Below are 17,477 nucleotides of genomic sequence, written 5' to 3'. Positions count from 1 at the left end.
ATTTATCCTCAATGTTACTTTGTTGCAAAAGCTCTGAAATGTTTTCAAATTGTGTTGGGAAGTGTGACATCACTACCTTGTTTACATACTCTCATCTTTGGGCCTGATAACACGAGGCAGGCTGCCTTGGTTTTACTAAGATCACAGCACTTTGGCTCAACACAACTAAAATCAACATTGTGATTACATGAGAAAGGAGCCAGCCAAGTCAGGTGGTATTCTGGTATCAGTTGGCTTGGTTGTCATGTAATCACAAAGTTGAATTTAGTATTGAGATTTCAGCAAAACCAAGCCAGCATCTGGCCAACTGGGCCAGCCAGGCCCTAAACACATTAATCAACCAACAAGAGAGCAGTAACTATCTTGAACATTCTATAAAAATATACAAATTGAAATGAATAGTGAACAAGATATCATGTTAACAATCAAACAGATAACAGGAATAGCACTACACAAGGTTTTAATTCAACAATTCAGAGAATAGAACACAAATGATGTGCAAGATGGAAAAGTAACAATCAAATGAGAAGAGAAAAAAAAATGCAGAGTAAATAAAAGAAATAGTGCGCTATACACTAATGTAAAAGTTAAACTGAAAAGAAAAGGAATATGCAATTAATAACAAGTGGACATAAAAGCCAAAGAGGTAGATGGATGAGATGCAGTTCCTCCAGCTTCCCTCCCCTAGTCACTCTGTTCCAGCTTTCAACATAATTCATTTTCAGCATTGTACCATAAATTCAACTACTGAAAGTGATGAACAGGGAACTTCCCCTTGCAATTTAAATGCATTGTTGAGCAAACAGGTAATGTACAGAATCAAGAAAAATATCAGCTTAGGAGAAGTTGATTCCATAATTCTCTCAGCTGACACAATAGATCAAAGGAACACCGAGGGGAAAAATACCAGAAAATAGACTGGTTCGTTGACCTAACTCTGAGCCTTTCCCATCAAGACATAAATAAGTTTGGTATTGAGTGAGTTGTGTACTCTGGGAGTGTGAACTTTAAGAGCAGTTGCCCAATTAGACAATATCAAAATGCAGGATTATTTACATCATCATTATTGGTTAAAACCTTGGTTCAGTTGTTTGCACGGAAATATCATATAAAACAGAATCTGTTAATATGAAGAAGGATGTATTTTTCTTGACAAAAGGGTGGGACAAAAAATTCGAGTCTCCAGAAAGAATTGAATCTTAATCTTAATCCCACACTCCCACATTTCAACACTGAGGTACAGAGACTCTCCAGTGACCAAGGCCATAATTATTATTTTGTATGTGAGCAGGTTGTCTACATTTTATTACTGGATACAAAGCCATCTTTGAGTCCACAATTTACAACATACTTTGATCCCATGAAGTTTTTTACATTTTGAATGCTGCAATGTAGTTCTTGGATAAAACTGGTAAGTAACCTGTTTCATAGAAGAACTGTATCTCTGTTTTTTTTTTTTTTTTAGATAAAGTTAGTTTTCTAAAAATGACACATAGTCTGTCAACAGCGCAAGTTCCTGTTCACTTGTAAGAGGAATCTCTTTCTGTGGAAGTTCTGCAAATAAAATAAGAAAAAGGAGTCAAAGCATGAAAGCTGCTTTTATTTACTTAATTAAATTTCTTGACTGAAAAGGGGAATCAACACATCACAATTGAGATTATAGTTTTGAAATTTGACATGTGTTTTTGAACCTCTCCCAGGATTCAAAGATTCATTCAGTGCTCCAAACTCAAGGTTTTTCAAAGTGACTATTAGGCAACCAGAAATCAGAACACACTGGACAGGGTTGTTGAAGGTTCATCGAACAACTTGAGGAGAAGGAGGTAACCGTAGAAAATGAATTGATTAAAACAATGTACTAACTTGACTGCTGAACACAGGTGGCCTATATGGTGACTAAATGACTCTGAATTTATGAAAATCATATAATTATGCAAACTGCGGATCATGTCACTAATGAGCTTATTGCCAAGGTGACCATTGCGGTCACAACTTGGAGTAATGTCTTTTAGCAACTAAGTTTAACATTCCTCTCTCAAAAAAATGTAGAGAGATTACTAAGAGAAAATGTTGGAGACTTATGAATTAATAAGTTTAAGACTGAGTTTGTATTTGTACCTGTCTTCTTGGGAGTGATCATTCCTGTGGCTGGATCACTAATCCATCCACTGGCAACAGCTGCTAAATTATCATCACACAACCAAAAAATATGAATCAACTATTAAACTTATCTTATAGCTTTGTTTGTACTAAGTCATTATTTTATCTGATGAAGGAGAACGCATCCTATTCATGTTTTCTTGGTCCTGCTGGTATTGATCCAAAGCCAGACAGTTTCAGCTTTTCTACATGTCTGCCATCTTGGACTGTTACAAATAAATGGCCTTGATTTTAAGCAGGTATCTGGACTCACTTTTATTTGGATGAAGGTTAAATTGCAACCACTTGATCAAACAAAATGAGTTACTACAAATCAGAACTGTAAGCCCAGCTTTTGCCTTCATGCATGATCATGATGCAAAATAATACAGTGTCATTTGGACTGTGCATATCTTACTTCTTGCACTATCTGTTTACTAACAATCACCACTGCCAAACATTTTCTAAACCGCCTCCCGGTTAGCTCAATGGATAGAGCGCTGGACTGTTGTGCGGGAGGTCGAGGGTTCGAGCCCCCAGGGTCTTAAAATAATTGAGAAGAATTTGCTACCTTTCTATAACATCAAGAAATGGTTAGATATTCTAGTCTTCTCGGATAGGGACAAATAAATGGAGGTCCCGTCTCCTGCAGGGTTGGGGTAGGAGACATTAATTTCCCACACACGAGATTACTGTGTGATGGATGTCCTCCCCTGGGGTGGGAGGGTGGACTAGCACGAATGGTTCCTATGTTCCTTTCTAGTCCTTCCCAACTGCAAAACTTAATGCAGTGAAAATGGACTAAATTAAAATTAAATTAAATTAAAACTAAATTAAATTAATTTTGAAATTTGTAAGTGATCAGGGTTGAATATATTCAGCAAAACTGGTACACTAACCACTCAAAGCAGCTTCCCTTGTTATTCCCATTAGTTTAGCCAAGTCTTCTCCTCTGATAGAGGTGTATGCATTGGATACTAGATCAAACATCCTTTTCTGAAGTTTTTCTGAAAGAAACATCAGAAGTCAAACTAGAGACCATTACAGATAAGGAGGGTAATGTCTGCCTTAATTATTTAATTAGTCAATTGTGTTTAACATATCATTTTGCTAGCATGTATCCATTATTATAATTGTACCCATATATTATATTGTATTTATTTCTCAGAGATACTAGCGCTTATGCGCTACTCTTCAATCCAAGAAGTGATTAATATACAAATACTCCCTAAAATATTCATACATTATCCAGCAAACAGGTAGTGAGAATACTCAAACTTATCAGGTAGAAGTTTTTAACTTGATCTAAAACCACATTCTCATAACTAAATTATGAGGAAATGTGTAGCAGCAAGAGGGGAGAATTAACAATCAGATCTTAGAGGAGAAAAAGGGTTAGGACCTGTTCCACGCAATTGGTTGATAATGTAGGGTGTATGAGTGAAGGTAAAAAGGTGGAACAGTCATCAGGAGCTTTAATCATGTCAAGCTCTTCTCATTTTTCAGTCAAAAACTCACTTCTACAAATACAAAAGACAGTCTCTCCTCTCAAGTAAACAAGCTGAAACTAATAAAGCAGCAAAGTGTCATTGGAATCCATAGCAAACTCATAAAAACATTGACTTTTCAGCTCTTGTACATAATCAAAATCAGTGGAAGTCAAATGAATGGCCAGTAGTTGCTCCTCATTTCTCTGTGAAAACTGAGAATTTTTGGGTTTCATACAGGAGTTTCACACAATTGATTTCAACATGACAATTGCAAATTTACCACACCGGACCATGATTCCTTGCTAAAAGGAAGTTTTGTTTAGTTTCAAAGAGAAATCAGAGTTACATGAAGCCATGAAAGGGTTCCGTTGGAATTACTTTCCTTGCTTATCACCCTGCTGTTTATAAACAAAATGAGCACAACAGATCATGGGTAAGCACAGACTTATGACAAAGAGAAGATCATAATAATTTTTGAGTTTACAGTTGTAGGCATTTAAATCTCACCTGTTAATGCTGTCATGATTGGCTGGATAGAAGGGGACCAGTCTTCTTTCAGAGCATTATAAACTGCTACAAAATCTCTTTTCCACATATGACATCCTACATTCCAAAGTTTTGCAAGCTCTGGAGTTGACTTAGGTGATAAATATATGAAAAATATAAATAAATTTATTAACCAAAATGAGATAATATACACAGTCAAATTGCTTCTGTAGTGGACATGGTAGCCTAATATTTAGCTTGTTGAACTGCAAAGTAATTAATTTAACTCCTGGCTGGATTATCATCAGTGATGTGTTCTTGGGTAAGATACTAGTCAACCCTTTAACTCCCACAAGTGATCCACATGCAACTTCTCCCGACAATATCAATACTTCATTCAGCAAACAGGTAATGAGAATCATGACTGTGCTCTAAGAAAAATTGAAGGGAACCCAGTGCTCTGAAACTGTGAAATCCAGGGTGCCCAGATATGCTTTTTATGAAAAAACTAAGATTCTTGAGTCACCCAAGAGTAAAAGTAAGGCGCCAGGGGCCACCAGGCACTGCTAGACCACGGCCTTGAGAATACTCAAACTTATCAGGTAGAAGTCGTTGTCTTGATCTAACACCAACATCTTATAACTAGTTCACATTGTAATAAAGCAACTAGAGGGGAAATTAACAATCATGTCTTGGGAATTAAAGGACAACAGTTTCAGAGAGCCCAACTCTCCACCCAGGAGTATTCATGGAATATCAGGGAGACAAAATACACTCTGAAGCTACTAGGAGGGGGTGGGGGTAACCTAGCATATGACTGGCATCCCTTCTGCAGTAATCGCAATAATGTGAAGATAAATATATTATATGAGAACCTAAATTATTAAAAACTGGATCACTGGATAATGCAATTCAAGACTTTTCATTGGCTTAGCCATTATGGTATACGAGCCAATATACCATAAACTACGATATGGTAAGTGTACGCATAAGCTTAAAATTGAAAGGGAGCTAAAAATGTAATAAAATTTAATAATTTAATGTAGCGTTTTTAATAAAACAATTATTCCACTCGCGTTTGTTGGATATGAGATGATTATAGCCAACTTGGCGCTACGTGCCTTGTTGGCTATCTATCATCTCATATCCAATGCGCGCTCGTGGAATAATTGTTAATTATACCTCAGGTATTTTAATTGGTTCTTACTGAGGAGTTATCGGAAGGCACTAACTAATAGTTATGTATAAATGGCAACACCATTACAAACAATTTTCTTCATTATAAAAACACACATTCCATGTTACCTTGCCCCCATCCAGAGAGAGCACAGATGGTAGTGATAATTATTAACATCAGTAACACATCAGTAACAGACTTAGCTGCCGCTTGTAAGTGAATTTTTTGTGATCTACACATATCACTGATTAACTGAAAGCTAATTAAAATTATTTTCAAATTTTGATTGAATCTGTGATCTATATATGATCTAATTCGATTGAGTCTGTGATCGACATGTGATCTATTTTGATTGAATCTGTGATCTACTTATGATCTATTTGATTGAATCTGTGATCGACACGTGATCTATTTTGATTGAATCTGTGATCGACATGTGATCTATTTGATTGAATCTGTGATCGACATGTGATCTATTTTGATTGAATCTGTGATCGACATGTGATCAATTCTGATTGAATCTGTAATCTAAAAATGATATATTTTGATTCAATCTGTGATTGACATGTTATCTATTTTGATTGAATCTGTGATCTACATTAATATTATGATCTATGTTGATCGAATCTGTGATCTGCTTATGATCTATGAGAGGAATGACACATAGAGGGACGTCACCTTTTTATCATTCAAAACAGAGAGATTCCATGTTGCCAAAGGGTTTGTCCAGTAATAGATCATAGAGGAACTCAAAATGTTGCAGTGAAATCTTTTTGTTAATGAGATGCAAGGCATCATGGAGTACACTTATTAATTAGCTTCAGCCAGTTGGACCACTAAGCTTCAGTTATACGTTCAGTTGAAATGCTTTTTCTGCTCACCTCTCAAAACTATTCAATGATGTTAATACAAATTGTTAGTAAATATTTCAAGAGGAAAATCTATATTCATGTTGATGGTGTGTCAAGATTTATTGTAATTACAAGAGTTGATAAAGTACTTACCAGTTTAATTTCATCTGGTGTTCTTTTCCATAAAAACTTGGCATTGCATCTGAAAAACAGTAATATCAAAAATAGTTTCACCATAATAGAAAGAGGCTTTCATGTCAACTTGTTGAGCCTATTTAACATGGAGAAAATAACTCAGCCATGACCTTAAGAGTTTAACGGATAAAATCAACCAGTATTGGGTGATATGCTTCTTAATTACAAAGATGGGAAAGGCCACTTCCCAGTTCTTGTGGTGTAGTGATCTGGTAATGAAATTATGGTGTGAAATGAGGCTAAGTGCACAGTTGCTCTCATTGGTATAAAGAATAGAGGGCTGTACCATGGAAAATGAGCAAAAAAAACTTGAAATTCATTGTAGGAGAGTGAAAAACTATTTTGTGGGAGAGAGGCATTCAGTTAGTTGACGATGAGAAAGGAAAGAAAAAAGCAGAACTATCTGATCAATAGAAGATAGCTGCAGCAATGAAGTAGCTCAAACTAGCCACCTTCCAGGATTCAGGGGCTTCAAATTCCATCTGTAACCCTTTCAATTCTAAGATTTCAAAATCAATTCTCTTTACAGTCGATACACATTTACTATAACACATAAATTATAAAAACTTTATTGCTGAGTTAAGCTGATTTCTAGGACTTTCCAGGACCTGTGGTCTTCTTCCAGGACTTTCTAGTCCTAGAAAATGTCAAAATAAAATCCAGGACTTTCCAGGTTTTTCAAGACCCATACAAACTCTGTAATAAAGTCATGTAAATGTATACAATATCTTATTAGCACATCCAGATACCCTCTTCTTTTCCTACCAGCCCCTCCAGTTACTTTTCATGGCAAGCTTTCTTTAATTTTCAGTTTTCTTTATTAGACCACTTTTTTTTTCCATGAGAAGAGTTTGTTTACATGTGTGTACACTGGTACATGTGTAGTGTTATCACATCTTATTATTTCATTTTTAAAACATTTATACGGTACTGTAAAAGATTAGTTCATTTGCAATCTTGTCAGAGCAATTTCCCATTCGATTTGAAGCTTGAACATCTCCCTCTTCAGGCAATCTACAGGTGTTTGACCATCATTCATGCCTACAAGTAGGAAGTGGGGAATTTGAACCAGAAACTGTATATTTAAGTCTTTCCAGCAGAACCAACATGAAGGTGATTTAGGGTAAAGAGTTCACTTTCATGAGCAAATAGCTCAGAAGAAGAGGTCTACAAGGTCTAGGTTTTAAGTTTTATCAAAAACTGACCACCAAATCCAGCACTCCAGTAGGGAATTTGAACACAATTTTGGCCCAGGGGGTGGGGGAGTTGGGGAGACAGGAATTTGAACAAACCAATCTTCAAAAGTTCGAATGCCCGGGGGATTCTTGGGAAGGGGATGTTGAAGATTTGAATTTATCGATCGTGACGCATGATGGACCGCCTTCGCCTGAAACATTGTGAGCTACGAGTTTAGGTTTGGATAAACTCAAAACTTACATATCATTTTGGAACAGATAAACCGCTAACAGCTGTGTATAAACTTCCCCTGAAGCAGAACCCTGTGGATAGATAAAGATATAATGAATACAAAATCGGTAAAAAGTTTGAATTATCATCTGCTACTTCACAAGTTTGGTAGATAAATCAAGCGCAAAGAAGAAAGTAATAATGATCCAAAACCCTCTCAAAAATGGGAATGTAAAAAAGATTTGAGGAAAGTTAACAATTCTAAAAAAAATTTTCCATTATGCTTACGTCGAGTTCCATTTGTTCGCATTTTATGCACAACTCTTCAAAATCTTCAGTGTCCGCCATCTTTCACTTCTCATTTACTCTACCGGTTGAATCGCTGGCTCATTATTTTCCGAGGAAACTTCGAACAACGAAGATTCACCGAAGACTTCCGCCAGAGTTTCAGCTAGAAACGAAGTTACCCCCAAACTTCCCAAGCTATGCAACGCTCCGTTGGTCGGCTAAGTGGAATTGCAACCGTATTTTCGCGTGGATTTCGTTCTTCTGCGTTCGTAACCATGCCAATCAAGGTAGGAGTGATATATTTTCTTCAGTTTGTAGTTGAGTTAATCTTTATCGCTAGATCTGCCACCCTGGTTCCAGATAATGTACTTGTATTTCAAAGCTTCGTTTTTCCACTAAAATTAAGACCGCACGTGAACCTCAGCTATACTGCTGGGAAATGACAGGCAATTCTGCTTCTTTTCTCTTCAGGGGTCTTTTTTCCCGGGCTCTCCTCGGTAGCCGAAATTGCACTTAAAATTTAGCAGCTTAGCTGCACTTACATCAGATCCCCTGGGATAAGTGTTAGGTTTATGTAAAGAGACGAGCGCAAGATGTCAACTCGTGGCATATGGATGACTAAGCATTTATATCATCAATGCAGACAACTGCATTTTATTTCTTATCAGCTGTGCAATTCCCAAGAGACATAAACTTAAAGTTTGAAACTTCAAAGTATGAATGTACGCATACATGCTTGCTGAAATTTTAAACTAGCTAAAAATCACAAGGATAGATTTTAAGGCTCTGACATAAGAGCTCAATAACGAGTGTATTCATGTCAATCTAAGTTGATATACAGATTGTCAGTTGGTTGATGAATAAATCCAGGAGCACTGCGTTTAATATATCGGCCTGTATGTACAAAAAGAATAACGGAGAAGAAAACACAAAGAAGAAAACAAAACAGAACTTTGTTTGTTCAAATTGCATATTCTTAATCAGAGACAGGTTATCCTTGAAGTGGGTGTAGGTGACATTATGATGATATCATCCAGAAAACAAAGGCTACGTTTTTGATGAGGGAGGGGGGGGGGGGGATCAAGGCAATCTAAGCCAGATGCCAAAATGTCAACCTCTGGATGTCTAAACACAGAAAATATTTCTGAACAGTTATTCCCACCCCCCCTAAAAAGAAAGGTGTTCTTTGATTGGATCACCCTAATCTCTTCCCAAATAATTAAAATGTAACCATTTTTGCCAATCTATTCTCAAATTTACTTGATTTCCCCTCTACAGAAAAAAAGTTAATTTATCCAAATTTACCTCTATCTGGGAGACTTAGAAAATTGTAGTAGAAACTGTATGACTTACTTGTTTTCAGGAAAAAGCTAATGTGCCAATCACACTTGAGGAAATTGTATTAGTTTTGATTTAACTCAGAACACTACTGTGCCGTCATGTGATATAATATACTTCCTTTTATTTGGTATGTATAGATTGGTGACAAGCTTCCATCTGTTCAAGTCATGGAGGGAACTCCCAAAGACAAAGTCAATGTGGCCACTTTGTTCTCAGGAAAAAAAGGGGTACTTTTTGCTGTACCAGGAGCCTTTACTCCAGGCTGCTCTAAGGTTCGTATTTACATTTATATTTACATTTTTACATTTATATTGCGCAGACTTCTATGTGGATATATTCAGTCGCGCTTAACAGTATCGTAAGGTTGAGATGGGATGTCAGCATTTTTATCAGGCGCCTCTGGCAGCCGCTGCAGTCCATGTAGCGATCTAACCTTCCCACCCCGGGGAGGACATCCACTACACAGTAATCTCGTGCATGGGAAATTTATGTCTCCTGCCCCTGACCCTGCAGGAGACAGGACCTACGGCTTAACGTCTTATTCGAGAAGACGAAGCAATGTGAGTGAAGCGTCTTGCTTAAGGACACAATGTCATGCCCCAGCCAGGACTTGAATCCGGGCCAACCAACCCAGAGTCCAGCGAACTGACCACTGGACTACTCACGCCTCACAATGGAAACATTATTATGAAACATTATTATGAAACATTATTATGAAACATTATTATGGAGTAATCTATGATAGAAAAGTGATAGTAAAAATATCTTATCGGGGTCAGGCACTGGCTATGAGGACAGCATTGTCTACCTGATTTGACAATCTGGAGGAAAGTTTATCTTATAAAGAAGTTCATGTCATCATCATCATCTTTATTTTCCTTATTTTAACAATATACAGCGATAACAGTTAGAAGGCGAGGAGACCCAAGAAGCCACCTGGCTTATGGGAGAGCCACCTCACTTACAATAATAAATTAAGTAAAGAAAAAGTGCTGCAAATGTGCGGCTTGGCCAATTCAGTGATTATTTAAGTAAAAACTCTTGCAATTTCGTTTTAAAGCTGAGAAAGTTCGACGAGCGAGTGACTCAAGTAGGGAGAGAGTTCTACATTTTAGGACCTTGGTAGAGAATTGTAAATTGCTTGACATTTGTACGGCACAAATGCGTTCGATAATTACTGGCTGTTCTGGTACCATAGTTGTGAATTTGGCTATTCCTTACAAAAAGATCGAGAAGCAATGGGGGCAATAAGTTATTTATTATGTGAAAGTGTAGTGTGATCATCCGGGTGAGTGTAGTCCTGAGAAGGACTGTTGTCGGTGGTAGTGACTGACGTTTCAACAACCTGTGCGGAAGTCATCAACAGAGTCAAGTGTCTTGACTCTGTTGATGACTTCCGCACAGGTTGTTGAAACGTCAGTCACTACCACCGACAACAGTCCTTCTCAGGACTACACTCACCCAGACAATCACACTACACTTTCACGTTACCCCGGGTTCAAACCGTTTACTGCATAAAGAAGTTCAGTTCAAAAAGTTTTTCCTGCCCGTAAAAACCATTTGTTCTCCCGCTGAAAACATTAATGAAACCCCTGTATTAATTCAATTGGTGTTATGAGTCATGTGGGATGTTGGCGGCATTCTTTTAAAGTTTGTAAATGAATCAGAGTCCGCAGACGATGTAAAAAAAATTTCCGGTGTTTTCTCAGCATCCTGTGGTGTTTATAAGAATTATGATTGAATGATTGTTAACTAACCAGCTGGGGTAAGATCTTTTTCTCAATTTCGAAAGTACAGTCTATTGCTGAAAATACATTGATTTATGTAGTGATTTACGTCGTAACTTCAGTATGCATATTTTCCGGTAAAGGTAAAGAATCCGATCCTACCAATGCATAAGCCAATGTTTATCCCCTAACCTACAAGAATAATGTGTCGGTGGTGTGTCGGTGACTTTGTTTGGGCCTTTTTGGTAGTGTCTTGGTGACTTTGTTTGGGCTTGTTTAGTAGTGTTTCTTCCTCAAATTGTGGCAATTTAGAGTTCTGTTTCTAATGCGGACAATCTTACCGACGCATTGGTAATGTGGTATCCAACCCTTAAAAAAAAAGAAAAAAAAAACTAGGAGAAGGCATACATATTAGTGTTTTATTCTCAAAATGGTGGTGATTTAGACTAGGTTTACACTAGAGGAAATTGTTCCGGATTCGTGATGAATCCGAAACGTTTTAGTACCGGATTCATTCTGCCGTTTACACGAAAGTGGACGAATCCGAAATAAAAACTTCCCAGTTTGGTCGTGTCTCCGGAGATTTTGAATCCGGAATTTAAAGTGGGAACTTTGAATCCGATAACTTTTGAATCCGGAAAGTTTTGTCGTGTAACCGCTTTCTTTCTCGAATCCGGATATTATTTCCACCTGCAATATTTTGAGTTTGCGGTGAAACCAAAATGGATCTAGTGCTAACATTGCTGGCGGTCTCCGGTTGCCTAATCTTGTTGCAGGTTCAGGCGATAAATGTTATCATGTGTACCACAGTATTTCCGAATAAACGCAAATTATTATTGCAAGGAAGTTTAACGTCAACCACACTTAATCGCCGACGACGTAGACTGCTTGGCATCTGTACAACTCAAATTTGCCTCATGGCATCTGGATCTACTCTAGCCTTTTTTGGGGGAGGCATTTTCACTTTGTCGATCGAACGACGAAACAACACTGGGCTTGGTAACCATTCCATTTCGAATGTTCCCGGAGTTGTCGTTGTGTGTAAACGGTCAGGATTCCGAATATCCTTTCAGTGTAAACGCCTACGAATCCGAATACTCCAAAATTGATGAATCGGGAAACATTTACGAATCCGGAAAACTCTCCTCTAGTGTAAACCTAGTCTTAGAGTTCCTTTTCTTATCCAGTCGATCATACCAACATGAAAGTAGTGTGTCGGCCAACATGTTGGCCCAGGCATTGGTCAATCTTACCAACGCATCGCTAGTGTGTCGGCCAATGCGTCAGCTGACATGTCGGTAGGGTCGCATTCTTTACCTTTACCTGTTCTCCACACTTTTCTCTATACATTTCCTAAGGTGCTGACAAGAAAAATTTGTTTAACAATCAAGAGTTTTTCAAGTCAATAAGGGGTGATGTTGTTAGGAGAAATTACATGTAAAAACTAAATTTTTTTTAATCATTTCTGGGATTTTCCGAGGTTAAAATATCTTTAAAACCAACGTTTCGACCAGTTTTACTGGTCATCCTCAGGTTGTTTAAATGTTGTCAATATGGCGGATTGTTTATTTTGAAAGACTAACCAATCCGCCATATTGACAACATGTGCGGTCACCAAGCTGAAAAACTAAACGATCCGCCATATTGACAACATGTGCGGTCACCAAGCTGAGAGACTAAACAATTCGCCATATTGACAACATTTAAACAACCTGAGGATGACCAGTAAAACTGGTCGAAACTGGTCGAAACCCAGTTTTACTGGTTTAAACAACCTGAGGATGACCAGTAAAACTGGTCGAAACGTCGGTTTTAAAGATATTTTAACCTCGGAAAATCCCAGAAATGATTCAAAAAAATTTTAGATTTTACAAAGATGAGAGGTGAAAGTTTCAGAATTACGATTAGAAATTTAAAAATGCTAGGTTAAAGATGACAAATCTTATTGATAATTATTGAAAGACTGTGCTCAAGTAAGAAATTATTTATCATAATGTTGGACTTTTTTTCCAATGCCCAGACTCATCTTCCAGGATATGTTGAAGATTTTGAAAAATTTAAGGTAAGGTGGAAAATATGAGAAATATATCTTATTAACCAAGCACGAGGGCCGTACTGGGAGAATATTGGCCCGAGGTCTTGACAGTACCGACCGAGCGCAGCGAGGTCCGTACAAAAAAGACCGAGGGCCGATATTCTTCCAGTACGGTCCCGAGCAAGCTTGGTTAATAAGAGATTTATTATACGACTGAAGTTCAAAGGGACACAAGTGCAGTATCATTCGGGAGAGTGCCCGGTCCAATACTGAGAGAATATTGACCGGCAATAGAGCATTTTGATTGGTTGATTTTAGTTATTGGCCCGCTGACTGCCCGAGTCGTGTAATAAAATAGTATATGGTCTCCTGTCCAACTTTGCTTAAATCGTGAATCTAAGAATCTTAGTAACAATGGACAGGCCTTTGCATTTGAAATTTGAAAATTGATAGAAAAAAGACACTGGAAAGAGAGTTTAACAAGTCATTTTACCAAGAACAAGGACACCATCTGAGTCTGCCATGAAGATTGAACCCCTAGCAAGTGCTAGCAAGATTTTTAGTTTTTGTTTTTTTATTAGTTTCTCCATAAACTGAAATAGACAAGAATTGTTATTAACAGACAGGGAAAAAATGGTCATGATGAAAATGCAAATTTACAGTCTGAAATTGCAACAACTCACTCTAAGTTACAATCTGTGCAACGTTGGTATCTGAAACAGTCGGTTAATATTTTAGGTTATGAACTTGAAGTAATTTGATAAATAAATAAACAAACAGATAAATTCTCAGAGATAGATTGGATATATTTTTGACCTTGGCTGTTCTTGCAAAGATGAAATAAACAATTTTAATATAAGAGAAAAATCGAGTTTCCAGATGGGATTTGAATCCACGACCCTCCGTAATCTAGTCGGATGCTCTAACCACTCAGCTACAGGAGACTCTATGGTGAGCAAGGGTCAATTAGTGGGTATTGACTGGAACCGCATCACGCGACTACACAGCCAAACATTGGCTGTTTTTGTATTTTTTATTTGTTATCCCTTTTTTGAGGTAAATTATTTAACTGACAACCTGATTTTCATACATAGAGCCATTGTACATAATGTTTTACTACACAGTGTCAAGTTAATGTCAAACGAAGAAATGATCCTCCCAGAAGAACTGCAATTTTAACAATTGCAGAGAAAAAAATAAGGCTTCAACAGGATTCTAATGTGGGCCTCCTAACTGAGCTTCAGAGCCACAGGTTGGGAGCCAAGTAAATTTTTAGAGGGTTCTTCTTTCCTGTACAGGAATTTTCAACTAAAGTGTCTGAGTCTAAGAAGGCTTTTTTCTTGTAGGAAAAGGGAGTGGAAGTTGTTGCTTGTATCTCAGTAAATGATCCATTTGTGATGGCAGCTTGGGGAGAAGCACACAAATGTGAAGGCAAGGTACATGCACAGATAGTGTCGGTGAATACACTGTAACCATAATGGACAAAGAGCAAATCAGTGGTGGACCCTCTCTTGGACCCACCTTATACTGTAGAACTAAGACATTGATGTCAACATCCTTTTCACTTGTGAGTGTGGAGGATCCTTACCTCTCAGGATTTGTGTGACCTCAAGATCTGTGTCCTCCAGTGGGTGTTTCTCATGAAGAAGTTTTGAAAGTTTATTAATGATGGAACAGATTGGTTTCCTTGTATTGTATTGTATTGCTTATTTTTGCCATTTTGTAATTCCTTGTGTCTTTAATCCTTCATGTATGCCATTGTTTATAAGTTCTTCCACGGCTGGGTGGTTTTTTTTTTTGTTTTCAGATCCGAATGTTGGCCGACACGCAAGGGGAATTCACAAAGGTGCGATTTTTTTTTTTTTTTTTTGATTTTTGTCAGTCAAACCGTTTGAGAAAGTTCAGTTGGTTGTGTTCTTGAAGGCTCTTTCTTCTTTTTATGCTATTGTTCACTTCGTCGTGAAGTTCAACAACAGGCTCAGGGTCAAAGGTCGCGTGTAAGGATTCGGAGAATTGATTAATCATCAACTGCTCATATAAGACGGAGTGGGGATGCTGTGGTGCTGAGGGCCCTCACCTCCCACCGCTGTGACCTGTGTTCTATTCCTGGAGCTTTAGGTTTAAAGTTCAGCAGGCTGGAACATTTTCCACTCTTTGAAGTTTTAAAATGAAAAAAAAAAAAAAAAGAATACTTACAAAACTACTCATCTCGTGATTTCCCTTCAATTACTGTAGGCTGTTGATATGGAACTTGACGCGAGGCCATTTCTTGGAAGTGTTCGATCAAAGAGATATGTGATGGTGATTGAAGATGGAATGGTGACAGCGCTGAACGTGGAGCCTGATGGAACCGGACTGAGTTGCAGTCTGGCTAACAGCATTCTTAGTGTGTTGTAGGTATGTGATATGATAAGAATGAGTATGAGTGTGGCAAGGCACGCGAGTAATTATGACGACCAATCAGCACAGAGAAAAATCATAAGGATCCAGTGAGAACTCAGTGAAACAGAGCAGGGTACATAAAGCGCGGGAAAACGCGGGTGGACCAAGTCGCGCTTCGCTTTAAGTTAGAATCTGATTGGTTAAAAGATTAACGGGAACCCTCGTACTCTATTGCACTAGTGGACAAGTAGGATTGATTTTTGCTGTTTTCAAGGGTTCGGTCTTTTATCCCCCCTCCCTCCCCTCCCCAAAGAGGAAGTGCGGGATAATTTTCCGAATGGCGGCTTGTGATTGCGCCTAGTTGTTAAGAGAAGGCAGGTTTAGGTGTTTTGTGGATTACATTTGTTAATTCAATTTCCCTCTTTTCTTTATTTTCGTTAGTGTTTCTTCCAAACAGCGATAAAGAAGGAGTAGAATAAAGAGTAGTTCGATCGTGTCAAGACGTCATATTTTCCTTTTTTCGTTGTTTACAAAAAATGGAGCATGGCTTCTAACAGTGGACTAAAATGTGAGATGTTAATAAGAATAAAATCTTCATAATTTAACGCATTGGCGATTCATTAGGACGAAATGGCGACCTTTTGAGAAGTTGTGTACCGCAGAATAAAATACATGGTTCCACTGATATACCTTTTGCTTCAATACCAATCATTTTCTAAAGGATCATGGGCATCTCGTGGGTGTTGTTCTTCTTGTTTTTTTCCGCACGTTCATCACCATGTGTCATTTAGTTTCAAATAATTTCCAAAGAGTTTAACACGACGCTGTGTTGAGTCTCTGCTTCCTGACCTCAAGCCAAATATTTTCTCGTCCGGCCCTTCCATTCAGTCAACAAGTACTTATCATTTCCCAAATTGAAAACCGACCCTCTTGCTCCGTTAGCGTGATAACGCTGCCGAAATGATTGATAAATGAGTTACCCGAGAGATTTCAATTACAATAATCCATTTTTATCGCAAAAAAATCCAATCTGGCTTTGGTGAAAAGCCATTTTGAAGCAAAACTGTTTGTGACTATAACATCTATGATGATAAGAAAATTGAGAGAACGCAGGGCAGTTGTGGTAAACTCGATTACAGCAGAGGGAAATTCCACTGCTCCCTCTTATGTTTTTCAACTTGTCTACGTATCGACTATAATACTACTGTAACTAAATTTGTTTTCGCGTTTACCAAATGATGTAAAAACCTTTACTCAAGAGCCTCGTTAAGCATTGCGCTTCTCTCGAAGAAGTTGATTCAGCTAGCATGAGACATGAGTTCAACGAATCGAAAAAAACTAATAGCTGCTTCCTTCTTTTTCTCATTAAATTTAAATTCTTTACTATAATTATATAATTGCAGACGTACTTTTTTATTATAAATGCACAGTAAAGTACAACAGGTATATCCGAGTGCCTAACATGAGTTATCGAAGCTTTACAACGGGTTTTTCTTAGAACTTGATTTAGTCCAAAGCTTCCATGTTTCGCCACGGTTATCTAGTTCCGATTGGTCGCGAGACACTCTAACTTGAACGTCAACGAAGTAAATTTACGGTGAAGGCCGGCCGACAACGGCCTTAATGGTGGAGAGGAAACAGTATAAATTGCTATGTAACCAACCAATCATTATTACAAATGATGTGCCCAACCCCCCCCCCCAAAAAAAAAACTTCCCATAAAAATTACTGTAAAAAATGATTATTGCAAAACTACACTCTATCATTCTAACGCAGTCACAGGGCCACAAGAAAATCAGTGTTTTTACTACTGTCAGATGTAGCCCTCTGCAATAACGCCCGGCTTTACTTACAAATTGTAAGATATGGTTGCCTTTGATACTTTCGCTTTTTGCATTAACAACGAGCTGTGCGTTGATCTTTCGTGAATTAAACAGGAGTTGTTTTTGGAATAGTACG

General features: G+C 37.9%; 2 protein-coding genes across 3 annotated transcripts; one reads left to right on the top strand and one right to left on the bottom strand.

Moving 5' to 3' along the window:
• Positions 1–1,288: 1,288 nt before the first annotated feature.
• Positions 1,289–8,170, bottom strand: LOC111344120 (COP9 signalosome complex subunit 8). 2 transcript variants are annotated; one of them, XM_022951327.2, is made up of 7 exons: positions 8,034–8,170; positions 7,776–7,837; positions 6,297–6,345; positions 4,137–4,266; positions 3,039–3,146; positions 2,119–2,181; positions 1,289–1,554 (listed from the first exon to the last, which is right to left on the bottom strand). In XM_022951327.2, exons 1-7 carry the CDS (start codon positions 8,091–8,093, stop codon positions 1,472–1,474), a joined length of 555 nt encoding a protein of 184 aa, XP_022807062.1. In that variant the 5' UTR covers positions 8,094–8,170; the 3' UTR covers positions 1,289–1,471. The 2 variants fall into 2 exon arrangements, with proteins under 2 accessions (XP_022807062.1, XP_088601002.1); XM_088744876.1 differs by having other exon boundaries at positions 2,119–2,178.
• LOC111344121 (peroxiredoxin-5, mitochondrial) lies at positions 8,160–16,203 on the top strand. Its single transcript, XM_088744875.1, has 7 exons — positions 8,160–8,320; positions 9,512–9,646; positions 13,122–13,163; positions 14,483–14,572; positions 14,944–14,982; positions 15,372–15,533; positions 15,960–16,203. The coding sequence occupies exons 1-6, from the start codon at positions 8,231–8,233 to the stop codon at positions 15,531–15,533; spliced, it is 558 nt and encodes a 185-aa protein (XP_088601001.1). The 5' UTR covers positions 8,160–8,230; the 3' UTR covers positions 15,960–16,203.
• The last annotated feature ends 1,274 nt before the right edge of the window (positions 16,204–17,477 follow it).

Source organism: Stylophora pistillata, chromosome 14, assembly GCF_964205215.1.
Source record: "Stylophora pistillata chromosome 14, jaStyPist1.2, whole genome shotgun sequence".
Taxonomy (NCBI): Eukaryota; Metazoa; Cnidaria; class Anthozoa; order Scleractinia; family Pocilloporidae; genus Stylophora; species Stylophora pistillata.
The sequence above is the reverse complement of the archived record's forward strand: the minus strand, read 5'-3'. Positions and strand labels throughout refer to the sequence as shown.

Excerpts from the sequence above, each read along its gene's own strand:
- LOC111344120 (XM_022951327.2), bottom strand. The coding sequence starts at position 8,093 with ATGGCGGACACTGAAGATTTTGAAGAGTTGTGCATAAAATGCGAACAA. Across the intron at positions 4,267-6,296 it reads CACCAGATGAAATTAAACTG|TCAACTCCAGAGCTTGCAAA; the intron begins GTAAGTACTTTA and ends TTATCACCTAAG. Across the intron at positions 1,555-2,118 it reads GATCACTCCCAAGAAGACAG|AACTTCCACAGAAAGAGATT; the intron begins GTACAAATACAA and ends TTTTATTTGCAG.
- LOC111344121 (XM_088744875.1), top strand. The coding sequence starts at position 8,231 with ATGCAACGCTCCGTTGGTCGGCTAAGTGGAATTGCAACCGTATTTTCG. Across the intron at positions 8,321-9,511 it reads TCGTAACCATGCCAATCAAG|ATTGGTGACAAGCTTCCATC; the intron begins GTAGGAGTGATA and ends TGGTATGTATAG. Across the intron at positions 13,164-14,482 it reads AAGATTTTGAAAAATTTAAG|GAAAAGGGAGTGGAAGTTGT; the intron begins GTAAGGTGGAAA and ends TTTTTCTTGTAG.